General features: G+C 45.7%; 2 protein-coding genes across 3 annotated transcripts in view; both read right to left on the reverse strand.

Moving 5' to 3' along the window:
• LOC147629170 (choline transporter protein 1-like) overlaps positions 1–24,707 on the reverse strand; it is a 130,632-nt gene that overhangs the window by 90,964 nt on the left and 14,961 nt on the right. The window lies entirely within an intron of this gene.
• LOC147629172 (uncharacterized) lies at positions 7,899–9,503 on the reverse strand. The gene has a single exon (XM_086812956.1). The coding sequence runs from the start codon at positions 9,305–9,307 to the stop codon at positions 8,744–8,746; it is 564 nt and encodes a 187-aa protein (XP_086669082.1). The 5' UTR covers positions 9,308–9,503; the 3' UTR covers positions 7,899–8,743.

Here is a 24,707-nt window from a genome sequence, read left to right on the forward strand (position 1 = left end):
TCTTCTACCGAGGCTAAGTACAAATCCTATCTTCTCTTCGCAGCCGAGGCGTTATGGATACATCAAATTTTGGAGCATTTATGTTGTGCGGATGATTCCTCTGTTGTCATCTTCTCGGATTCTTAGAGTGCCAATGCTTTAGCTCAGAATCCTGTGATACGTGGCCACTCCAAACACATTGAGGTTCACTATCATTTTGTTCGGGATTGGATTGAGCTTGGTCTTCTTCGACTTGAGTATTGTTCCACTCAAGACAATCTTGCTGACCTCTTCACCAAAACGCTCCCTCGAGCTTCTTTGGAGGTCTTTCTTCAGCGTGCTGGAGTTGGTCCGCCCATCTAGCGCTAAAGAGGAGGTGTTGGCATTATCATCTCCAGATTGGACATATATGTGCATATTTCATGTTGTATCTGGCCAAATTTATGAGGCCATGCATTCATCTTATTTTAGATATTTTTCTGCTATTTTTGTCTATTTTTTAGACATTATTTTAGTATTTTCTGCATAGTCGGCCAACCCACTGTTTTTATACTGGCCGACCAGCTCTTGTCCAACCTATAAATAGGTGGCTTGGGTTAGCATCATTAGCACTTCATTATTCAGCCATTGTTGTTGGTTGTATGCACCTACGGGCAGCCCTCGTGCTCTACTTCAGCAGATAACAAGTTTTCTACTTCAGTTCTTTTGCACATGTGTTTCTTTGCAAGATCTATTTGCTGTTTTTTTTATTTACAGCCATTCTTTCAGATAGCCTCCTGTGATGCCTACTTTAGCCTTTTCCTCGGGGGTTTTCTTAGGTTTGGATTCCTTATCCTTCTTACCCTCCTCAACTACTAGAGCTAGAATTGTCATCCTTAGCATCTTTAGAAGATGCATTACCTTTCCCCGACTACGAAGCAGATTGCTGCTGCTGGGGTTTGGTACTAGACAACGGTTGCTTAGGCTTGCCTCCGTTCATCTTCATTTCTTCATTTTGAGCCAGATTCAAACCCCGGTCATATGTGCTAGGTTCAAAGTTACGAACTGTGAATCGGATGTTAGGATCTAATCCACGAATGAATTGATCCATCTTGGCCTGCTCAAATAACTCTAACTGTTGTGCTAAAGTTATAACCTTACCGAAAAACTGAAGCGCGGGTGACCCGTTTTGTCTGAGTCCATAGAACTCATCTGCCAAGTTGGTCAAATACTAGAGAGGGAGAGAGCTAGTCTTAAGATCATGAACAAAGATATCCCAGCGAAAAGCTATGACACCTGTGGTCAGGTCTGTATGAAGACTAGACCAATGCTACCACCAAGTGATTGCCTCACCCATAAGGTGGGGGGCCGCTACGTGGACTCTATCTTGAGAATCTATGATCCTAGCTAAAGGAAAATGAGCATTAAATTGATGAATAAACTGATTAACAGGTAAATGATCACACTTACCATCATACTTACTACTAGGATGCGATGTGTGTGGACAAGTTGAATCTGATACCAATGTAACATGCAGCGGAATTATGCGTAATGAAGGATCCTATCACACAAGTCTCACACCGCCTTCTTTATCCTGAGTTTCACGAGTCCTTAGCAATCCACTTTTAGCACTTCAAACTTTCAGAGATTAGAGAGAGAGATAGATCTATACACCTTATTGGGTCCCAATTTACCCACTGAAGGGCCCCCTCCTATTGCTAGGAGTATTTGCTTTATTATCTTTGAAGAGAATGAATGAGGACTGACTTTGGACTGTAGATAAGCCAAACGCAAGACCTTTGAAAGACCAAGAGTCGGCGGGCTGAACTATACACGGTTGTAGAAGCACCAATGATGACCGATCTCAAGCCTATGCACTCTTCCAATGGAATGTAGGAGGGCTGCAAATATGAGGCTGAGAGAAGGGGCTGACTAGGACTGTTCTAGGCATGTGAATGTATGCTGAAAATGAATGTATGAATGTGTTTTACCTTCACCAAGAGGGCTGTAGCAAAACAATGATATGTATGGTTGTTGAATTCTGCATGAAGGCTGAAAACGCAAGTTCTGTAGCGCTTCCTTCCTTGGCTGAATATGGGCTGATGCGTTTGCTAAAGTATGCTCTATATGCTCAAGCGTTGAAGCTCCAAGTAGCTGAAGATTGAAACGATAGTAGGCTGATGATTATGAGATGAATGAATAATGGGAAACAATGCTATTTATATGCACTTTATGGGCTGGTTGGTTGGCTGTAAAGCTGGCCGACTGGCTCCCTAAAGCTACACGACTAGATAAATAGACTAATGGTGATAAAATGCTGGAAAATTATGGGAAAAATGCCAAATAAATAGTATAAAATACTAAACGATATTCTGAGGCTTCTGCAATGGTCTAGATGGTCTATATGCATATGGGATGAATGCTATGCAAAATGCAAACATGTTTTGATGCAAACCCTAAGGCTTCTATGACTTCTATATGCATGAATGATTCTCTCCAAGTGGGTTAAGGGACTTGACTGACTGACACTCTAAGGCTAAGGAATGACCTACGTAGCTTGTGCCTGACATATCCTGGACTGAGGATTACAATGGGATCACGGCGTACGACAAATATCAAATCCTAAAGGGTTCTACTGCTATACAGTGTTGCACTTATGATACACCATCTTGTCACCATGCACTATAGTGCAGAGTGCATGTGACATCAGTGGATGCAAAAGCCCTCCGAGGTGGTAGTGGGCAGTGGAAGGTGAAGTGATGATGATGTCGATGATGATGCAGACTCTTGTGACAAGGGTGTTGCGGTACCTAAATGGTGATGAAGAGTAGAGAGAACTGCCGTCCCAAGTGGTGCAGGCTCTGATGACGAGGGTGCTGCAATACCTGAGGGGTGGTGAGGAGCAGAGAGGGCTACCGTCCCGAGTGGTGGAAGTGGTGCAAGCTCTGGTGACAAGGGTGTTGCAATACCTGAGGGATGGAAAGGAGCAGAGAGGACTGACCTGAGTGGTGTGAGATGGTGAGCAAAGAGTGGGTTGCTCCCCAAGGTAAACTGTAGAAAAAAACCGATGAAGAACAGTGGCAGAGACTGGGTTGCTGTCCCATGAACAGAAGATAAAAACGTTGATGTGCTATGTGTAGTAGAGAGGGCTGTTGTCCCATGAACTGAGGATAAAACGATGGTATGCTCTACTGTAGAAGAGAGGGTTGTTGTCCCATGAGCTGATGTGAAACAATGATATGTTGTCACCAATTGGCCGACCATTTGGTCCATCTCCAGTTTTTGCGTCTCGTTCACTTGAGGCCAGGCCGGTGTCTCATGTGAAGAGGCCAGTATTTTGCTGACATGGACGGGAGCCAGACTAGTGCCACCCGTGTGTTAGCAGGATGGTGTCGTATGGACGGGAGCCAGACTCGTGCCACCCGTGTATGACCTGGACTGTGTTCGACCCATGGGATTGTCACACCATGGAAGAGCCAGTATTCGTGCCGTGTTTTGCCTATGGGACTGTCACACCATAGGGAGACTCGTGCCTGGAACTGTGTCTTACCTATGGGACTGTCACTCCATAGGAAGACCAGGTTTTTATGTTTTTATGTCGTGCCAGTTTTGTGCCGACAGATATTTTGTACTTGTTCCATGAACGGGAGATATGTCCATGTTACTATTTGCACATGCACACATGATTTGCATGCTTGAAACTGTTTTCGCATGACATGTATTTGTGTGTTTGCCTGCTTGACGTGTTACTTACTGAGCGGGGACGCCTGCCAGTGAGTCGTGAAGTCTGCTCTATATTCTGACGAGTTTTGGTGCATGTGAACAGGTGGTAAGTATGTCGCACATGTTGTTTTAATGTTTCAAATTCTAACCTTTTATTTTATAAGGTTAAGTGTTCACATTCACTTAAATGTGGGCACCCCCTTTGGGCACCCACTTAGGGGCCAAGGTGGGGAGCCCCACTTAAGTGAGTGTGGGGGTGGGCATGGTTACCTACCCATACTCCCCACCCACATGCAAACGTGGGAATCACCAAAGTAAACTTCACTTTAAATTTTATTTAAAAAAGGCTTCCTCCATCAAGCGTAGATGATCGATCGCTTCCATAATTCAAGCGATTATTCACCAACTTGCGCCTTCTCTCCCTCAGGCGACTGTTTTCCATACACAACAGGCTGCGCTTGTTCTCTCCCAGGCGGCTGGCTGCCCTACATCCCTCCTATGTTTGCTTCTCCCAGGCGGCTGGTTGCCCTATCGACTGCATTCACCATGCGGCTGCAGCCAGGCCAATTACTGTTCCTCAGGTGGCTGCGCAGGCTGCTGTGTACCCTCTTTCAACGGGCTTTGATCTCTGCTCCTACAGGCGACAGCAAACCTGCAAGAACCTCAGCGTACTGCTCCTACAGGTGGAAGCATTCCTACAGGCGGCTGTCTTTTCCTCTGTAGGCATCCATTACCAGTGGGTTCTGCACGCTTCCTCCTTCTCTTCCTCTACACAGCAGCTACCATCAATAGAAGAATACCGCCGGCTGCTCCTCCACGCCATCTTCTCTCCACACTACAACCAAGCCTCTCCTCCAAGTGGGTTCTCCTTCTTTCACAGCAGGTGGCTGTGGTCTTTTGTGGTGATACTTGTCTTGGTGGTTCACCACGAGGCAACTGTTTCTTCATCAAGGGTGGCTTCATCATACCACCAGTATTGGTTTTCTATCAACCATCTACAAGTAAGTGAATTTCAGATTTAAGTAAAGTATTTTATGTTTAAATCTAATAAGGGATTCATCCCGCTCGGCCAACACCCGTTCGGTGCCGGGTTGTCCAAGCTCTATTGGAGAACCTCGGTCCAAAGGTGCTGAGATCGGGAGAGCCAGGCGTTAGTACGAGAGCGCCTGTCTGTGCGTGGTCTCGGAACACCAGTGTGGCGCTCTCCGCGGAGTCCAGTGAAAGCACAGGACCGTAGAGATTGGACCACACTAGTGGTCGTTCTGCTTCGAGCTTCTACATCAAGTTTTCCACTTCGAGCATATTTGTTTGGTACTGTTTTCATATGTACATGGACATTATCTGGTTCTTGGAACCCATGGAGCATTGTATTCATTAAATACTCCCAATAAATATATCATATATTGAGGGGGGGTCGGCCCGTTCCGGCCCTAGTGCTGGTGTCCATCTTTCCATTTCATTTCATTTAAATTTCAAGTTGTATTAAGTTGTCCATTTCAAATTTGTGGTTTTAAAGTTGTGCTATTAAGCGTGTGGGTGTCCAACAGAGTCTTTCCCACTTGACGGGATCGGTTTCATTGGTATCAGAGCACGGTTGTTTCCCTCTTCCTAGTGGGGAAACGAACCTGTGTACTGGACATCCCGCTTTTAGCAAACTTAAAACACAATGGACAGCCAAGGCAACCCTTTGGAAGTGCCTAATTCGAGGGGTCCATCTAGTGCCTCTCGTGGGTCTGATGCCCTGCGAGGAAGACACAAGCCCCTTGAAAGGGTTATGGATAGTGAATCCAAGGGTCAACTGTCTCCAGGAAAGACAGTTATGTTTGAACAAGAGCCTGATGATGCTATGAGGGCTAAAATGGAACATATGAGAAAACTTTTGCAGGCTCAAGAGCAAGAGTTAAAGTTTTTACATGAAGATCCCCATTTGCAAAGTGCTATTGAAGCCAGGAAGGCTGATGCTATGGTAGATGTAACTTTCGAATCAATGGCTCGTGAAGTGGGCAAGAAACCAAGGGAGTAGGTGTCATGTGCATCATAGATGCCATGGACATTCTCAGGGCTAGATCCAGAAAAGGCAACCAGATAAAGAGTAGGAACCCAGTAGAAGAACCAGGATGACAGAGCACAGAGCACAGAGCACTGATGGCAGTGTAAACTGGAGCAGGACTTGGAGCAAGGATTGAGAAGGACCAAAAGGATGCTCACAGAACCAGGCGGCTGAAACGCATCATAAGATGGTAAAAGCATCAGTCGGCTGCAGGCGCTAGAGTGTGTGGACTGGAGTCCAGTCGGGCAGCAGCATGCGCATAAAGAGCCAGGAGCAGAGCTGGTCGGATTTGCTAAAAAAGGCATTAAAGGAATTCTGAACTGGCCGACCAGCAGTCGGCCAGCTCCTACATTGTCCAAGACCCATATATAAGGGCTCAAGTGCTCATCATTTATCTCATTCAAACCCACTAGGGGTTGGGATCACTAGAGGTCCCATAGGGGACAGATTTTAGGGTTAGCCACCTTTTTATGAAGGCAGCCAAGGGCTGTAAAGATATGTATCTTTTTGTACCATAGTATATACTGAAATTCTAGCACTTCTCTCTCTCTCTCTCTACTCTCTCTCTACCTGCGTTTTTGCATCAGATGGTGCGTTTCTGCATCAGAAGGTTTTCAAGAGTGTTTAGGGCTGAAAGAAGACTACCCAGAGCTTCCGCGCGTTACATTGGTATCAAAGCATCAGGCTCAGCAAAGCTAAACATTGATTCAGTCCCAAATGATGGTGTACAGGTCCAAGGTACAGGAAAGTACACGGATTCGAAGCCCAAGGCGAGGAGCACCGAAGCGGGAAGAACTCCCAGGAGGTTTGTTGGTGGTGTTCCACAGTGCCAGATAGGGATGGCAGTTCCGTGAGCCAGATAGGTTCTCAGGTAACGGTCCCAAGGGAGGTTGATCCTCCAAGGGTGATGTGAGAGTGCTAGACTCAGTTCCAGGAATGAAGACCAAGACGGTGTTCAGAGTCAGGGCAGGAATGGATTGTGGACTAGAGGAAGACCAGATGCATAGATCTTCATCAGAGATAGAGTGGTTTGGAGAACAGGCCGGGTTTTCAGAGAAAAAGGTTTGCCAGGGATGGATGATGACAGAGGGACTTCGGGACAGGATTGTGATGATGACAGTCATCCAAGAGCAGGTTGGATTCCCGTCATCAAGTTTAGCAGAGGGGGATGTCATGTGCATCATAGATGCCATGGACATTCTCAGGGCTAGATCCAGAAAAGGCAACCAGATAAAGAGTAGGAACCTAGTAGAAGATGAAACCGGCCTGTACTACTGACTGGGCGGTAGATCTTCTTCAATACACACGGCTTTCACCAGTTTATGTCGTCACTTAATACCTTAGCTTAAACACAGAGCAAAAACAACAAAATCCTGTGAACTAGAATGTCCCCAGGAGCTGACACCGACACCAGATAGGCCCCAAAGCTTGGCGCCCCTTTCGGTATTTATTTATTCTTCAGAAAAAGAGATTTTTACAAGGTATTGAGTTTGCTGAATTTTCTGCACATTCCTGAAAATTTCGCCAGCATAACTGTCCCAAAACTGACCCAAAATATGTCAGAATCATTCCAAACCACTTCTGACCTCTTCAGTACGTCGAAACCCTCTCAACAGAGCATAAAAACCAGTAATTCAGCTTGCTGTAATTTCTGCACAGCACTGAAATTTACTCTGTTTTGCACACATATGGCCCTCTGTTCACTCTGGAATCCATCTGGCTTGACCTTATTGCAATCCGGTACCTTCTCGGGCTCCGAAACAGCCCAAAAACAGTCATAAACAGCAACAATAAATTGCTGAATTTGACACCTGCTTTGTGGGGTTATGACCCCCACAGGTACCTGCTATGGTACGGTGGTTAACCGCGCCTGTTCCTATCAAAGGAGGCTCTTGCCTCAGCCAGGAAGCATGAATTCCTCACAGCTGCACATACACATAAGAAAGCCTCTTGCAAGCATAATCATTCTGAGAGAGTAGAGGAGTGGTTTACAGCCACGTATGGCTCACTGCATCAAGGCAAAGGGAGTAGGCAGCTCTCAATAGTCCTTAACCTGCTTCAATCCACCTGCCAACTCACCAAATGAGCTCCCACAGAGAGAAAACGAGTGCTCAGCCTCCCACGAGTGGAAAGTTTTTTTTAAAATGTGACAAATGGCACCTTAATAAGCAATTTCCTGCTTTGGACTTCCAGCCTAAAAATATCCTGGCCAGCTCATCAGCTCACTGCAGGTCTTTGGGGACTATTGTTCCCCATTTAATTGCCCTCCTTTTGACGCGAACACATTTCAATTCCGACATAGGCCAAAAATAGCAGGTTCCCCTAAAATTTAGGAGATGTCAGAATCGCGTCCCTCTGATCTTCTGGATGCTCTTCTATCTCTAGAGCACTGACAAATTCCAAGTGCACTGCCCTCTAGCAGAGATATTTATCTGTCTTCTTCTTCTTTCGACCCACCCTTCTCTTAGCCTTAATCTAATGTCAATATTCAGTGCCTGTAAACCTTAGGCCATCCAAACTTAGACTCTCTCACTGAACTTTAATGCTGTCCACTCCGACTGAGCAATGCAGACATTTTGGATTCCAAAAGGGGTTTCTAAACAGGAAACCAATCCGATAAAGAAAGCAAAAACAAAGTTAGTCATTGCCACAGGCTCGTGACATACCCCCCTCTTGAAATCGCAAATGTCCTCATTTGCATGCGTCGTATACATGTTTCCAGTTAACGAGATGAACCAACATCAAGTTAAGACATGTATACTACAAGCATGGTCATTGCTCTGTCGATGAACCCAACACTAACAGTGACATTCAGTCACACTGCAACATAGTTCACGTAGAGTCTAAATTCAGAAATACATGTTGACAAAACCAAAACCATAGTACTGAAACATATGCCAAAATTGGTGACTACATGTATCTATTAACTGAATAATCCACAAGACAAAAGATAGACTAGCTGTACATGATCGATGGAGCAATTGTATTATAATAATCTATACAGCTCCTCAATCAATGGGTCAAGGTAGGCTGCAGACTAAATGCCTCAAGGTAAAGTCCCAATACATTAGGTGACTCAGCGAGTTCACCCTCTTCCATCCACTTAGCATCTAAAGGTGGATAGTTTCTGAACTTCACCAAATAGCGTCTAGCAGCCTTGCCTTTTACTTTCCGTTCCTTATGTGCCAAGATCTGTTCTGGAACAAGAATTTCATCAAGTTCTTCAACTTCAGGTTGATCTTGAGGTGGCATATCCACTGGCACATCACCCACAAAGGGTCTAAGAAGACTCACATGGAACGCATTGTGAATCTTCCACTGCTCAGGCAATTTGAGCCGATAGCATACATCGCTGATCTTCTCTGTTACTTGAAAAGGCCCATAATACCGCATACTCAGCTTAGTAAACAGGCTTTCCTTGCCCTTACGTTTCTTAAGCCGTGCCTTTTCAAAGCGTAACAAGACCCAATCATGCTCTTTAAACATGAGCTCTCGGCGATGCATATCTGCTGCTCTTTTCTGCTTAGCCTGAGTCTTCTCAAGGGCATGCTTAATCTTCTTGTATGTCTCATCCATATTCTGCACAAACTGATCTGCCTCAAAAATTTTATCTTTTGTATGCAAAATGGGGGGCACTTTCTTGCCACCTTCTACAATCTCAAAAGGTGCTTTGCCAGTTGAAGAGTGCACTGTATTATTATATGCATACTCAACCAATGGCAAATACTGCTCCCACTTTGCTTTCTGCTCTGATACATAACACTTTAGCAGATCAAGGACAGTAGAATTTGCCTCTTCAGACTGCCCATCAGTTTGTGGATGAAACGAAGAAGAAAACTTCAACGTGCTGCCCATGTTCTCAAATATGCCTCTCCAGAAAAGACTAGTCATTCGTGGATCACGGTCACTAATCACAGACTGTGGCATCCCATGGTACTTGAAAATGTTGCACATAAACAATCGTGCCATCTGCTCTGGCTTAATCTTCTTTCGAACAGGAATGAAATGAGCCTGCTTACTGAACCTACATATAATGGTCCATATTCCATCATTCCCTGTCTGTGTCCTAGGAAGATCAAACACAAAGTCCATTGCTATGCTTTCCCATGGCTTCTCTGGAATAGGCAATGGCTGTAACAGCCCTGGTGCTTTTTGCCTGTCAAACTTGACCTTCTGGCAAATCACACACTGCCGTACATAATCTTCAACATCTCTTCTCAAAGTAGGCCAGTAAAAGAAAGTCTCAACCGCCTTAACTGTAGCATCTATACCACGATGTCCAGCATACGGAGGAGAATGACTCTCTGTCATCACTTTCACTCTCAGTGGCCTAGTGACACACAGTCTCCCATGCATCAACATATAACCCTCTTTGAGAAGATAGTGGTCATGAGGTTGTCCATTCACAATGTGATCATAGACTCGGGCAAAATCCTCATCAACAGCATACTGCTCCTTCATGTCATCTAACTCATGATGATAAGGAATAGACACTGCTGAAATCTGTGGCTTCCTTGATAAAGCATCTGCCACAACATTCTTCTTGCCTTCCACATGCACAATCTGAAAGTGGAACATAGACAAAAAGTTTGCCCATCTCATATGCTTCTCCGACAATTTTGTCTGAGTCAGAAAATAGCGTAAAGTCTGATGATCTGTCTGAACAACAAAATCAGCACCTAAAAGGTAGTGTTTCCAACTTTCTAGAGCATGAACTACAGCCAGCAGTTCTTTCTCATAGACCTGCATAGTCTTCTCTGGGCCTTGTAATATTCTGCTCTCATATGCCACTACCCTTCCTTCTTGCATTAAGACAGCACCAACACTGCTGCCACATGCATCACACTGGACAACAAATGACTTCCTGAGGTCTGGTAATATAATCACTGGACTAGAAGTCATCTTTTCTTTCAGTAGCTCAAAAGCTGAAATCTCTTTCTGTGTCCATCTGAAAGAGACGTCTTTCTTTTGCAGAGCATGCAACGGTGAAGCAATCTCAGCAAAATTTCTGATAAATCTCCTGTAGTAAGAGCATAAACCAAGAAAACTTCTGACATCATGCACAGTCTTCAAGGCTGGCCATGTCTTGATTGCCTCAACCTTAGCAGGATCCATTCTGACCCCATCCTTAGACACAATGTGCCCCAAGAACTGAATCTGTTCCAAGAAGAACTTACTCTTCTTGCCATTCACAAGCAGTCTATGACTACGTAATTCATTGAACACCTCTGACAAGTGGTCTCTATGCTCCTCTTCCGACTTTGAAAAGACAATCATGTCATCAAAGAAGGTGCCAACAAACTGTCTAAACGGTCGGAATATCCGATCCATCATCCGATTAAATGTGGCAGGAGCATTCGTCAGACCAAATGGCATCACAAGGAATTCATACAGGCCAAAGGTCGTCCTGAACGCAGTCTTATGCACATCTTCAGTTCTAATCCTGATCTGATGGTAGCCACTTTTCAGATCTATCCTGCTAAACATAGACGCGCCTTCCAAGCGGTCTAAGATGTCATCAATCCTTGGAATAGGGAACCTGTTCTTTATGGTTGCCTTATTCAAAGCGCGGTAATCTATACACATGCGCCATGAGCCATCCTTCTTCTGCACTAAGAGCACAGGAGAGCAAAAGGGAGATGAACTTGGCTGTATCAACCCTTTTTCCAGCAGCTCATTCACCTGGCTCATAATCTCTTTCTGCTGCGCTGCACTAACCCTGTACGGAGGTCGATTCGGTGGACTACTGCCTGGAATCAGATCTATACCATGATCCTCTGACCTCTCTGGTGGTAACTCAGACGGTAATGAGTCAGAAAAGACATCACTAAATTGTGACAAAAATTCAGATCTGTCTTTCTCAAGTACTGACAAATTTGACTCACTTACTTCATTCAAATCACGTGCAAATATCAAATACGCAGAAAGATGATTCTTTATTACCGAGGTAATAGCAGAAGCTGAAATTATAGGTACAGACTCTCCTTTGAGCTTAACATCTAGCACATGAGTCTTCCCTCTACTTTCCAAGGTCACAGTCTTCTTGAAGGAATCCAAGATGCCATGCACTCTGTACAACCACGGCATACCAAGCAATACATCGCATCCCTCAAGCGGCATGATATAAAAGTCTTCTGCATCCACATAGGACTGTATATGCAGACGTAACTTTCCAAGGATGGGTGTCACAGACTCTGAATGGCCAGGACATGCCAAACCTGCCTCAGCTGTGTATCCCATCTCATCAGCTCTGATGCCCAACTGTGCAGCCAACTGTGGGGAAATGAAGTTTGCCTTTGCCCCAGGGTCAAAGAAAATGAGAACATGCTGATCTCTGACCTTTCCCCAGGCTCTACACAACTCACTGGCATCTGTCTGAGGTCTATCCCCTAGCATATCTGGCACTAAACCTGCCGAAGGGGTGACCTTCTTTCCTTTCTTGTCTTCTTTCTCTTCTGAGTCAGCTGGCCTTTTCTTGTCAGGACAAAACCTTGATATGTGACCAGCTTTCTCACAGATAAAGCATTTACCCTCAGTCCTTAAAGCCTGTGTTTCCTCTTCAGTTCTCTGCTTAAACTGAGGCTTGCTGCTCTTCGACTGACGCCAAAAAGCCTTGTCTAATTTCTTCTTTGCTGATCCAGCTTTACCTGTCTTCTGAGGGCCCTGCTCATCAACCTTTTCAACCTGTTTGGCTGCTGAAATTCTGGCTGATTTGCCCTCTTTGCTGCTGCCCCCAAAACCACTAGTCTGACCCAGCAACAGTGCATTCCCTGTGTTTGCATTCTCAATCAGCTGAGTCAATGTGGTAACCTTGGTCTTTGTGCAATAATTGCGCAATTCTTTTGGCAGGCCACAACAGTACTTCTCTATCTGCTCAGTTAACGGCACAATTCTATAAGAAGTGACTGGCAACAAAGCTTTCCAGAACTTCTTATTATAATCCTCGAGATCCTTACACTTTGAGGCATCCAAACTGTGCCAGGCTGACATCACATCAACCTCAAACTCATTGGTTAACCAAGCTGCAGCAAACACTTGCTTAAAGCCAACCCAAGTGGACGGTGCCTGACCTTGCATCAACAAAGTGGTCCACCATTGGCTAGCATTGCCTTTCAGAAAAGTGGCAGCCTTTCTCACTTTAGAAACTTCTGTGAAGTTCCCTCCAGCAAAGGCAGCATCAAACTGATGTATGAAGGAAAGTGCTTTAGTTCTGTCTTCAAAGCCTCTAAAAGTGTCAAACTGTACAGCTGCTCCACCTTCTTTGTATGGCTTCGGTTTATCAACAGTAGGTGCTGACATCATTAGGACACTATCTGATGGCATCATCATCCCTCTGTCACCCACAAACGGGTTTGACTGTACAAGAGGTGGTGGCTGATTCTGAAAAGCAGCCATGCCAAAAGTGCCCTGTGGCATTCCAAAACTGCTCTGAACACCCTGAAAACCTGGCTGCATGCCAATATTGCCATACATGGGGTTTGGCATAAAACTTTGTGAACCCCCAAACACAGTTCTCTGCTGGTAATCCACTGTTCCTGGCGCATAACCAGCCATGCTCTGAAACACAGAACCGCCTCCAAAATAGCCTGGATGCAAGGTAGGTGGTGGAAATACCTGCGGCGGTGCCTGGAACTGACTTCCCTGTCCAAACTGGCCAACTAATGGCTGCTGTAAGGTGGCGGGCTGCTCAACAAAAGCCGGCACAACTGGCGTTTCAGCCACCTGTTCGTGAACAGAAGGAAGTACTGGTGCTCTTTCCACTGACCCCACAAGCTGCCTTGCCCTTTCTCGTGAGTCGGCAGGATGTACACTGAGTGTCTGAACCTCAACAGGTTCTTGCACTAACTCTGTAGCCCCAATGGGCTGAGTAGATTGAGGAGGTTGCAGAAACTCCAAGAAACGTGGATTCTGCATGACCTGGGAAAACATACCCACTGCTGCTAGCAACTGAGCTCTGAAAGCAGCATCCTCATCTGCTCTGGCTCCCTGTGGTATAGGCATGACAGGAGGTGGCACTGCATGAGACGGCCTAGACGGCTCTCCAGCCTCTGAAACCACTAGAACCTCTCTTCTTTCCTGGGAGGAAGAGAACTCCTCTCTAGCTTCTTCACGTCGGTCAGCCATCAGTGCTCTGTGCTTCTACCCAGCAGGCCCAGGCTCACTTCAATAAAACAAAGTGATGTTTATCCCGGCAATGGAACCATGAAACCGGCCTGTACTACTGACTGGGCGGTAGATCTTCTTCAATACACACGGCTTTCACCAGTTTATGTCGTCACTTAATACCTTAGCTTAAACACAGAGCAAAAACAACAAAATCCTGTGAACTAGAATGTCCCCAGGAGCTGACACCGACACCAGATAGGCCCCAAAGCTTGGCGCCCCTTTCGGTATTTATTTATTCTTCAGAAAAAGAGATTTTTACAAGGTATTGAGTTTGCTGAATTTTCTGCACATTCCTGAAAATTTCGCCAGCATAACTGTCCCAAAACTGACCCAAAATATGTCAGAATCATTCCAAACCACTTCTGACCTCTTCAGTACGTCGAAACCCTCTCAACAGAGCATAAAAACCAGTAATTCAGCTTGCTGTAATTTCTGCACAGCACTGAAATTTACTCTGTTTTGCACACATATGGCCCTCTGTTCACTCTGGAATCCATCTGGCTTGACCTTATTGCAATCCGGTACCTTCTCGGGCTCCGAAACAGCCCAAAAACAGTCATAAACAGCAACAATAAATTGCTGAATTTGACACCTGCTTTGTGGGGTTATGACCCCCACAGGTACCTGCTATGGTACGGTGGTTAACCGCGCCTGTTCCTATCAAAGGAGGCTCTTGCCTCAGCCAGGAAGCATGAATTCCTCACAGCTGCACATACACATAAGAAAGCCTCTTGCAAGCATAATCATTCTGAGAGAGTAGAGGAGTGGTTTACAGCCACGTATGGCTCACTGCATCAAGGCAAAGGGAGTAGGCAGCTCTCAATAGTCCTTAACCTGCTTCAATCCACCTGCCAACTCACCAAATGAGCTCCCACAGAGAGAAAACGAGTGCTCAGCCTCCCACGAGTGGAAAGTTTTTTTTAAAATGTGACAAATGGCACCTTAATAAGCAATTTCCTGCTTTGGACTTCCAGCCTAAAAATATCCTGGCCAGCTCATCAGCTCACTGCAGGTCTTTGGGGACTATTGTTCCCCATTTAATTGCCCTCCTTTTGACGCGAACACATTTCAATTCCGACATAGGCCAAAAATAGCAGGTTCCCCTAAAATTTAGGAGATGTCAGAATCGCGTCCCTCTGATCTTCTGGATGCTCTTCTATCTCTAGAGCACTGACAAATTCCAAGTGCACTGCCCTCTAGCAGAGATATTTATCTGTCTTCTTCTTCTTTCGACCCACCCTTCTCTTAGCCTTAATCTAATGTCAATATTCAGTGCCTGTAAACCTTAGGCCATCCAAACTTAGACTCTCTCACTGAACTTTAATGCTGTCCACTCCGACTGAGCAATGCAGACATTTTGGATTCCAAAAGGGGTTTCTAAACAGGAAACCAATCCGATAAAGAAAGCAAAAACAAAGTTAGTCATTGCCACAGGCTCGTGACAGAAGAACCAGGATGACAGAGCACAGAGCACAGAGCACAGAGCACTGATGGCAGTGTAAACTGGAGCAGGACTTGGAGAAAGGATTGAGAAGGACCAAAAGGATGCTCACAGAACCAGGCGGCTGAAACGCATCATAAGATGGTAAAAGCATCAATCGGCTGCAGGCGCTAGAGTGTGTGGACTGGAGTCCAGTCGGGCAGCAGCATGCGCATCAAGAGCCAGGAGCAGAGCTGGTCGGATTTGCTAAAAAAGGCATTAAAGGAATTCTGAACTGGCCGACCAGCAGTCGGCCAGCTCCTACATTGTCCAAGACCCATATATAAGGGCTCAAGTGCTCATCATTTATCTCATTCAAACCCACTAGGGGTTGGGATCACTAGAGGTCCCATAGGGGACAGATTTTAGGGTTAGCCACCTTTTTATGAAGGCAGCCAAGGGCTGTAAAGATATGTATCTTTTTGTACCATAGTATATACTGAAATTCCAGCACTTCTCTCTCTCTCTCTCTACTCTCTCTCTACCTGCGTTTTTGCATCAGATGGTGCGTTTCTGCATCAGAAGGTTTTCAAGAGTGTTTAGGGCTGAAAGAAGACTACCTAGAGCTTCCGCGCGTTACAGTTGGCACTTGCCTACCTCCTCCGCAAAGGTGATATCAAAGAGGGGGATAACGGAGAGCTGAAATTCAGAAATCCACCTCGTTTGAAGCATGGAGATCCCGCATCTTTTATGCAAAAGGAAGAGGTGACTGTCACCTCTCGACATGCATCCTCTCCACAAGGCACAAAGCCTGATAGATATATGTATGCCAGTGCTCATGGAGGGCATGAAAGTCACATGCATGCCAGACATGTATCTCATGGTGACAGGTCTACTTCCAGAAAAATTTTGCCTTCTGAGTTGTCTCATGGAGAGACAATGCCATATGCAGGTAAGTCACATGCATCTAAGTTTCGAGTTCGTGGAGCACATGCCACCTGAAGACTTAACAGGGTTAGGGTTAGGGTTTACAAAAAGAAAACAGGCGTGGAAACCAATGTGGAGAGTGAACACGACTGCTGCTGATTTCTCAATAATGAAAAGTGAAGTACAAGCCACATGATAGTGACCCCTAAAGGATAAGTGTTCACATGACCGGCCATAAATGTGCCGGGTGGACCAAAACACTTATAAACTGCATATAAGTGAAAATGAACTAAACTGGGGGAAAAAACCTCCACTAACTGAAGTAAAAAGTGCCCCAGTAACCTACTGATGATCACTAGCACTCCTCTGGGTGCATACACAGCATAAAACCCAACAAACCCCCCTGGAGTGATATGTGATCACTGTACATCATCCACCAAAAGGAAACAAATTCAAAGCATTGCGGAATGCTTCAAATTTCAGACGTGGTAATGCCTTGGTGAAGATGTCTGCCACATTCTGATCTGTAGGACAGTAGATCAGACTGATATCTCCTGCCTGGAGTCTCTCCCGAACAAAATGATAGTGAATCTCAATGTGTTTCGTGCGAGCATGAAACACAGGATTCCTGGCCACAGCAATGGCACTCTGACTATCAGTATAGATAGGTGTAGGCTCCTCCACTGAAATATCCATATCAGTCATAAGACGACGCAGCCAAACACACTCAACAGTAGTAGTGTAGGCTGCTCTGTACTCTGCCTCACAAGATGAAGTGGCCACTGTGGTCTGTTTCTTGCTTAGCCAAGAAATGCATGAAGCGCCAAGGAAGAAACAATTCCCACTAGTGGAATGTCTGGTATCAAAATCACCAGCCCAATCTGAATCACTGTAAGCATGTAACTGCATGTCACCCCCCTCAGGATAAAGCAACCCAAGAGACAAGGTACCCTGCAAATAACGGAATACACGCTTCACAGCTTGCCAATGTGACAACCGTGGGCTGTGCATGAATCTGCTCAACTGAGAGACTGCATACTGAATATCTGGCCTTGTATTACACAAGTAAATGAGGCACCCAACAGCCTGAGCATATGTAGTGGCATCAAAGGAAACACTGTCATCTTGTAGTGACAGTTTCATCCCAGGCTCCATAGGAGTACTAATAGGCTTGCAATCCTGAAATTTAAACTTCTCCAGAAGTTTAGCAACATAACGTGATTGCAACAACCCAATGCCTCTGTTATCCTGCACAAACTGTATGCCCAAATAGTAATGTACAAGGCCCAAGTCAGACATGTCAAATGTCTGTTGCAGTATCTCTTTAAATGCTGCAATTTTGTCATCATTTGATCCCATGAGCAAGAGATCATCCACATAAAGACTGATGACCAGCAGATCTGTCTCTTCTTTCTTCACATACAAAGTGGTCTCTGATGGACTGTTCACAAATCCCTGAGTGAGTAGAAAAGCATCTATTTTTGCATACCAAGCTCGTGGAGCTTGTTTCAAACCATACAAGGCCTTTTTCAGCCTGCATACTTTCCCCTCATGACCATGTTTTGCAAATCCCATGGGCTGAAATACATAAACTTCCTCCTCGAGGTCCCCATGTAGGAATGCAGTCTTTATGTCCAACTGGTGAACAACCCAACCACGATGTGCAGCCAATGCAATGACACACCTAAGTGTCGACATACGGGATGTAGGAGCAAATGTCTCCTCATAATCAATGCCCTTCTTCTGTGCATAGCCCTTTGCAACTAGACGGGCTTTGTACCTGTCAATGGATCCATCGGCATGTCTTTTCAACTTGTAGACCCATTTAGTACCAATGGCTTTCTTGCCTTTGGGCAGATCAACCAAATCCCATGTTTGATTCTTTTTAATAGAATCAATCTCATCCTGCATGGCTTTGTTCCAATGCACATTATCTCGTGCATCCACGAATGAATCAGGCTCATCATCATCCTGTAAACTGGCTGCCATAACCAGATTCAAATCCATGATGTGTGCATGCTCATTGGTCCTTGTCTCCCTACGAGTACGACCAGCAAGAGGACCTTCTAAATGGCTGTCCTGTAATGTCCTCAAATACCATCTAGGTATATGTCTAACCTGTGGTGCCTGCTGTCCCATATTTGGTTCAGCGTCTGGCTCATTTGGCTGCTGAATTTCTGCACCACCTACATCATTTGCTGGCTGTCCATTACCCTCATGAGTTGGATCACCAACTGTGGAATGAAACTCCATGGGTAGAAGACCTTCAAATACATCATTTTCAGCCTGATTTGCCTCATAACCAGCCATGGATAATTCTGATTTTTCATCAAAAATCACATCCCGACTGATGAATATCTTCCTGGATAGTGGGTCATATAACCTGTAGCCCTTGCTCTCACGGCTATACCCAACAAAAATGCATTTTGTGGCTTTATCATCAAGCTTCCTCCTCAACTCTTTGGGTATGTGTGCATATGCGAGACACCCAAAGATACGAAAATGTGATACAGAAGGCTTGCGGCCATGCCAAGCCTCAAAAGGAGTAATAGAAACCAATGCCTTTGTGGGACATCGATTCAAAATATGACAAGCACACATTACTGCTTCCACCCAAAAGATATGTGGTAGTCTTTTTGCCTTTAGCATACATCTGGCCATCTCCATGAGTGACCGATTTTTCCTTTCTGCAATCCCATTCTGCTGTGGAGTGTAAGGAGTAGTATACTGATGTTTTATACCTCTACTCCCAAGAAAGGAATTCAGCACATGTGACATATATTCCCCCCCTCGGTCAGAACGGAGAGTCTTTACTTTGCATCCTGACTCTGTCTCAGCAAGTGCTACAAAGGCCAAAAATGCATCATATACCTGTGATTTCTGTGTCAAAGGATAGACCCAGCATATACGAGAGAAGTCATCAATAAATGTTGCAAAATAAAAGCAACCACCTAATGACTTTGTCTGCATGGGACCACAAAGATCACTGTGTATAAGTTGCAACTTTGCAGTTGCTCTTAGAGCCTGATCACGTGGGAAGGAAAACCTGTGCATTTTTCCCAAAATACATCCTTCACAAATGTGATCTGGAGGCTTCTCCATGAGAGGTAGATCTGTAAACATATTATGTCGCTGCATAAGCATAAGACTACCAAAATTTACATGCCCCATGCGAGCATGCCATAACTCCGCATCAACCATAGCTGGAGTAAGAGTGAATGCATGATAAGCAGACTGATCCACTGGCTGAAATGCATCCAACTCATAAAGTCCATGACATAATGTACCAGTAAGCATCAAGGTCAAGGCATTTGCTTTGTCTCTGACCATGCATTTATCATCATCAAAGTGGACTTGCATTCCACAATGTGCTAAAGAAGAAATGGACAACAAATTCTTCTTTATCCCTGGTACATATAAGGCATCTGTAAGGCGGAGAATGGAGCCATCAATGGCTGTAAGCTGAATCTCCCCAATGCCACACACTGGATATGAAGCATTGTTGGCACACTGAACAGTTTTGCCAACAGGGGCAGGGCCAACATGACTAAACAAATCCCTGCGAGATGTGATATGCTTTGAGGCACCACTATCAAAATACCAAGTACATGCATGCTTTGTCATACTGAGTGCCTGTGAAGACCAAGAGGCATCATAGCTGCATGTATAGAAACAGTAATCCCTGTCCTCAACAAAAGAAGCAGTCTCTGGAGGAGCTTTAGGAGCATCATTTACAGACATCCCAGCTTCCTTTGCCTTCTCTTTGGCAATCCTCTTCCTACATTCCGTGATGTAGTGACCTGGCTTCTTACAGTAATGACATTTGCCCTTCTTCTTGGGCTGTCCATCACCTTTCTTGGTATCCTATGAAGAACCACCATCACCTGAATTTTGATTTGCACTCTTTGGCTGAGATTTCCCTTTCCCTTTTTGACCTGTAGTAAATGCTTGTTCAGCATTTGTGTTCATATTCATATTCTTCCTCATTTGCTCCTCTTGTAGTAAGAGAGCAACAAGTTCCTGATACTTGAGGGGTTCAACAGCATTCCTCATGCTAAGGTTCAAAGAGGTATGGAAAGCCAAGTAAGATCTTGGCAAAGAGTGCAAGATGGTGGACACAAGCTGTGTCTCAGGAATAATCTCATCCACATTGATGAGTTGCTCTCTCAAATCCTGCAGCTTGTTCAAGTGGCTAGACTTATCATCTCCTTCATTCATTTTCTGATTTTCCAGCTCTCTTTTCAAAAATGAGATCCTAGCCTCATTACGAGCAGCATACATCTGCTCCAAAGTCACTCATGCATTCTGTGAAGTGCCAGCTGAACGAATATGAGGTATAATGGACCTCTGAACTGACAATGCAATGAGTGACAATGCTTGTGCATCCCTGGCATCCCATGTCTTTTGAGCATTTGTTCTCTGAACAGGCAATGGCTGTCCTGGAGCCTGTACCTGTTGTCCTCGTCCCCACGAGCACCCCCTTGAGGAGGAGTCTCTGGAGCCAATGGACCTGGACGTGGTTCATCACCACTAACAAAATCCCAAAGACCTTTTGCCACAAGCACACTTTTCAGCATAAAACTCCACAAGGAGTAGTTCGTGCCATCCAATTTGTCTTCCTTAGACAAATATGTGAATACATCACTTTGCTGTTGATTTGCCATTATGCTTTACGCACAATGTTGTACCTGTTTACCAAAAAACCCAATAGCAAAAACCCTGATAACAACTGTACTCCACTGAATACAGTTTACCCAAATCTGCCTGCACTCTCAATCCTTAGAATGTGCAGCTTAATGCACCAATGACTGAGTAGAGCAGCAAATGGCGTACACAATGCCAAAATGCCCCAAAAATGCCCAAATTTGCTGCACCCAAACTGTGCAAAAATCTGTATATTTTCTTGCTAGAAAATCTGCCTGTTGTGCCTGTATATTTTTCACAAAGAAAAATAAGAATGCCCAAAACTCAAAACCTGTAATGCTTACCAGCTGAGATATGAGTTGATTGTTGTACTCTACAGGTACTTTACGAAACCAGTCCTCTGTAAGCAAGCAGGTACAGTCCTCAAATACACAGCACTGAATGCTGCACTGAAAGTACACAGTGCACGTTTCTCTGTGCAGGTGACAAAAAAACGATGACTGTACAGAAGCTAGTCGAAGGCCTATACACAGCTGGTATATACGGGCAGGTACACGTCAGGTACAGTCGGGCGAGCAGGTTCACTGAAGACACGTCAGGTACAGTCGCCTGGTGCAGTCGCCAGGTATGTACAGTCGCCAGGTACAGTCGCCTGGTACGGATGCAAGTGTACGGGCAGCAAGTGATGGTGGCTGCGCTTGACTGGCTGCAGGTGTCGACTTGCAGACGAATACCAGCAGGCGGCGACTTGTAGTACTATTGGTGCTGAAGGCGTAGGCGTACGGTGGCTAGTACACGTGTGTAAATGTAGGCGACGCCTGTTGTAGTACTTTATTGAAGGCGACGTGCGACTGGATGTACGGGCAGCTAGTGCGCACGGCTGAAGCTGAAGGCGGCGCACAATGGGAGTACGGACAGCAGGCGCACAGCTGTACGGCGCTCAGAAGTACGGGCAGAAGGTACGGGTGCTGTACGGCAGCAGCAACAAAAAAAAACTTGGATGTGTACGGGCAATGAACAAGGGCAAAGCTTCAATGGCTCTGATACCAATTGAAGACTTAACAGGGTTAGGGTTAGGGTTTACAGAAAGAAAACAGGCGTGGAAACCAATGTGGAGAGTGAACACGACTGCTGCTGATTTCTCAATAATGAAAAGTGAAGTACAAGCCACATGATAGTGACCCCTAAAGGATAAGTGTTCACATGACCGGCCATAAATGTGCCGGGTGGACCAAAACACTTATAAACTGCATATAAGTGAAAATGAACTAAACTGGGGGAAAAAACCTCCACTAACTGAAGTAAAAAGTGCCCCAGTAACCTACTGATGATCACTAGCACTCCTCTGGGTGCATACACAGCATAAAACCCAACACCACCGCCCATGCAGACAGGGCTGCCCCGTTGGATAAGGGGAAAAGAAAAAGAGAAGACCATGAGCCTCATGCCAGGAAGCTCAAGGAATTCAAAACAGGTGACAAATCTGTCAAATTTGATGCTTTTCATGGTGAACATGATGCTTCTAAGGTGTTAGCATTTGTGGCACTGTTTGACATTGCTTTTAGCAATGAGGACTTCACAGAAAAGTCAAAGGTGCGCCATGCTAGCATGTTTTTGAAAGGGACTACTGCCCATTGGTGGATCACCGAAAAGATCACCAAGGATCCCATTTCTACTTGGAAGGAATTCAAGGATAGATTTTATGCTCAGTTCTTGCCACCCAATGCAGAGCAAACTCTCACTCAAAAGTGGGACAGGCTGGAACAAAGAGACAATGAAAGTGTGCAACAGTATGTTAACAAATTCTGGAAAGTGTTGCTGGAAGTGACTCCCTTCATGCAAATCACTGAGGATGAAAGAAAAAGGAAGTTTCGTTCTGGACTGCAACCAGCATATAGATCGGGTATTGAATTGCACCCGAAACATACGTTGCAACAACTCACAGCTTCTGCTCTTGCTACGGAGCAATTGGTGCTCAAGATCAAGCAGGATCAAGGAGGTTCAAAGGGGAAGGACAAGGCTGTCCCAAATCAGCAAAAGGGTGAACAGCCACCTAAAAAGAACTTCCGGGAGTCCTACAAAGGTGGTAAAGCTGAAAATAACACATCTAAAGAACAGGGCCCAAGAAAGAACAAATTCGGCTTAACTCCGGAGCAAAGAGAGCAATATGCCAAGGATGGAAAATGCTTTTCTTGTGGTAGCAAAGACCACATGTTTCGGCAATGCCCAGATCGCAAATCAAAGCACGAGGACAAGCACACCAAAGCTAATGTACATGCAGTTCCTGATGTGCAAGGAAATACAGGTCATAATGCAAAAGAGCGAATGGTTTGCAAAGCTTGGGGGCAAATCAAGGATCAGCCCGCACTCTTCATGTTTGATGACTGTGCAACTGACAATTTCATCTCTATGCAAATGGCAGCTGCATTGGGAATTGAGGTTGAAAACATGGGACCTCAGATTGAAGCCGAAGCCGCATTTATTGGTAAAGAGGTGCAGGTTACCCCTTTGATAGGGAAGTTGCGCATCCATATCCAGGGCTACCTTGATAATGAGCATTTTCTAGTTGCTCCACTGAATGGATGTGATGTATTGTTGGGCAAGCCGTGGCACCATAGGCTTGAGCCCCGCAAAGACTACAAGTCCAATATGATTTCTTTTATTTTTTTTTTATTTTTTTTTTTTTCCGAGAAAAGATCCTTTCATTAGTTATGTAGAAAAAACGCCCGTAGGGCTACAAAAGAGATCTCTCCTGCTCCTAACAGAGAGAAGAGCAGTGAATACATCATGGCAGCCCGGGAGACTCTCCCTAGGTGCTGCAAAATACAAGCATCAGTCTAAAGGACTGAGCGGCTAAATCATACAATGGGGGGGGGGAAGAGCCAAACAGGTGGCCTGTAGTGCCAACGGGGGGATCCCGTGTGTAGGGTGTAGAACGGGCCGCAGCGCCAAGTGGTATGAAAGGCCTGGCGCCGTAAAATCGCCTCATCCGAGTCTCCCCGGATGCGGTCGTACTGTCCTCGCAGGGTGTGGATCAACTCCTGCCAAATCCCCCGAACAGTCTCTGCTGGTGGCTCTAATCTCCCCTCAAAGGCCGTGAAGCACCGGGCCCTCCAGGTGAACCAGATGGTGAGGCTGCTGAGGAGCTCCCATCGTAAATCCCTCTCCTGTGTCCAGCTGTCGGACGAGAAATCCGGTGCCGGAACCAGGCGAGGCTGGCCCCTAATAAATCTGATGGCCTGACTGCCCTGCTCCATCTCATAGCCCATAGCAGGCCCTGACAAAGTCGACCAAGCAGCGGCACCCCACGTAAACATACCCTCTGGAGAGAGGGGGGCTAGAATACGCAGCATCCGCAGCCAGATCTGCTGTGCCTGAGGGCAGTCCCAAAGGCAATGTCTCTGTGTCTCCATAGGGTGGCCGCATCGGACGCAGGCCGCCGGAAGACCGCTATAAACAAGCCAAGTGCCAACTGCTGAGCCCCTGTGGGCGACCAGCCACTGAAAAGCCGAGATCCTGCGGGCCTGTCGACTAGCCCAGAGTCGAGCCCAGAAATCCTCCAGGAACTCCTGTGATAGTCCCTGCAATCGCCAATGCCCAGCTGCCGCTGGAGAAACCGTCCTCCTCGCCGTCAAAATATGCCGTCCCAGCCGAACAGTATACTGGAAAAAAGTGATCTCTGTGGCCTCAAGGGATGCATAAGGATCATGCCACTCGTACTCTCCGGGGTCCCACTGTAGCCGGGCCAAGGGGCGTGCTGCATATGCCCATATACGCCAATCCGGGAGCACGTCAGCAGGGTCGGGGTCAATATGCCAC

Source organism: Cibotium barometz, chromosome 18, assembly GCF_041138505.1.
Source record: "Cibotium barometz isolate CiBa-2024 chromosome 18, ASM4113850v1, whole genome shotgun sequence".
Classification (NCBI taxonomy): domain Eukaryota; kingdom Viridiplantae; phylum Streptophyta; class Polypodiopsida; order Cyatheales; family Cibotiaceae; genus Cibotium; species Cibotium barometz.

Excerpts from the sequence above, each read along its gene's own strand:
- LOC147629172 (XM_086812956.1), bottom strand. The coding sequence starts at position 9,307 with ATGGATGAGACATACAAGAAGATTAAGCATGCCCTTGAGAAGACTCAG.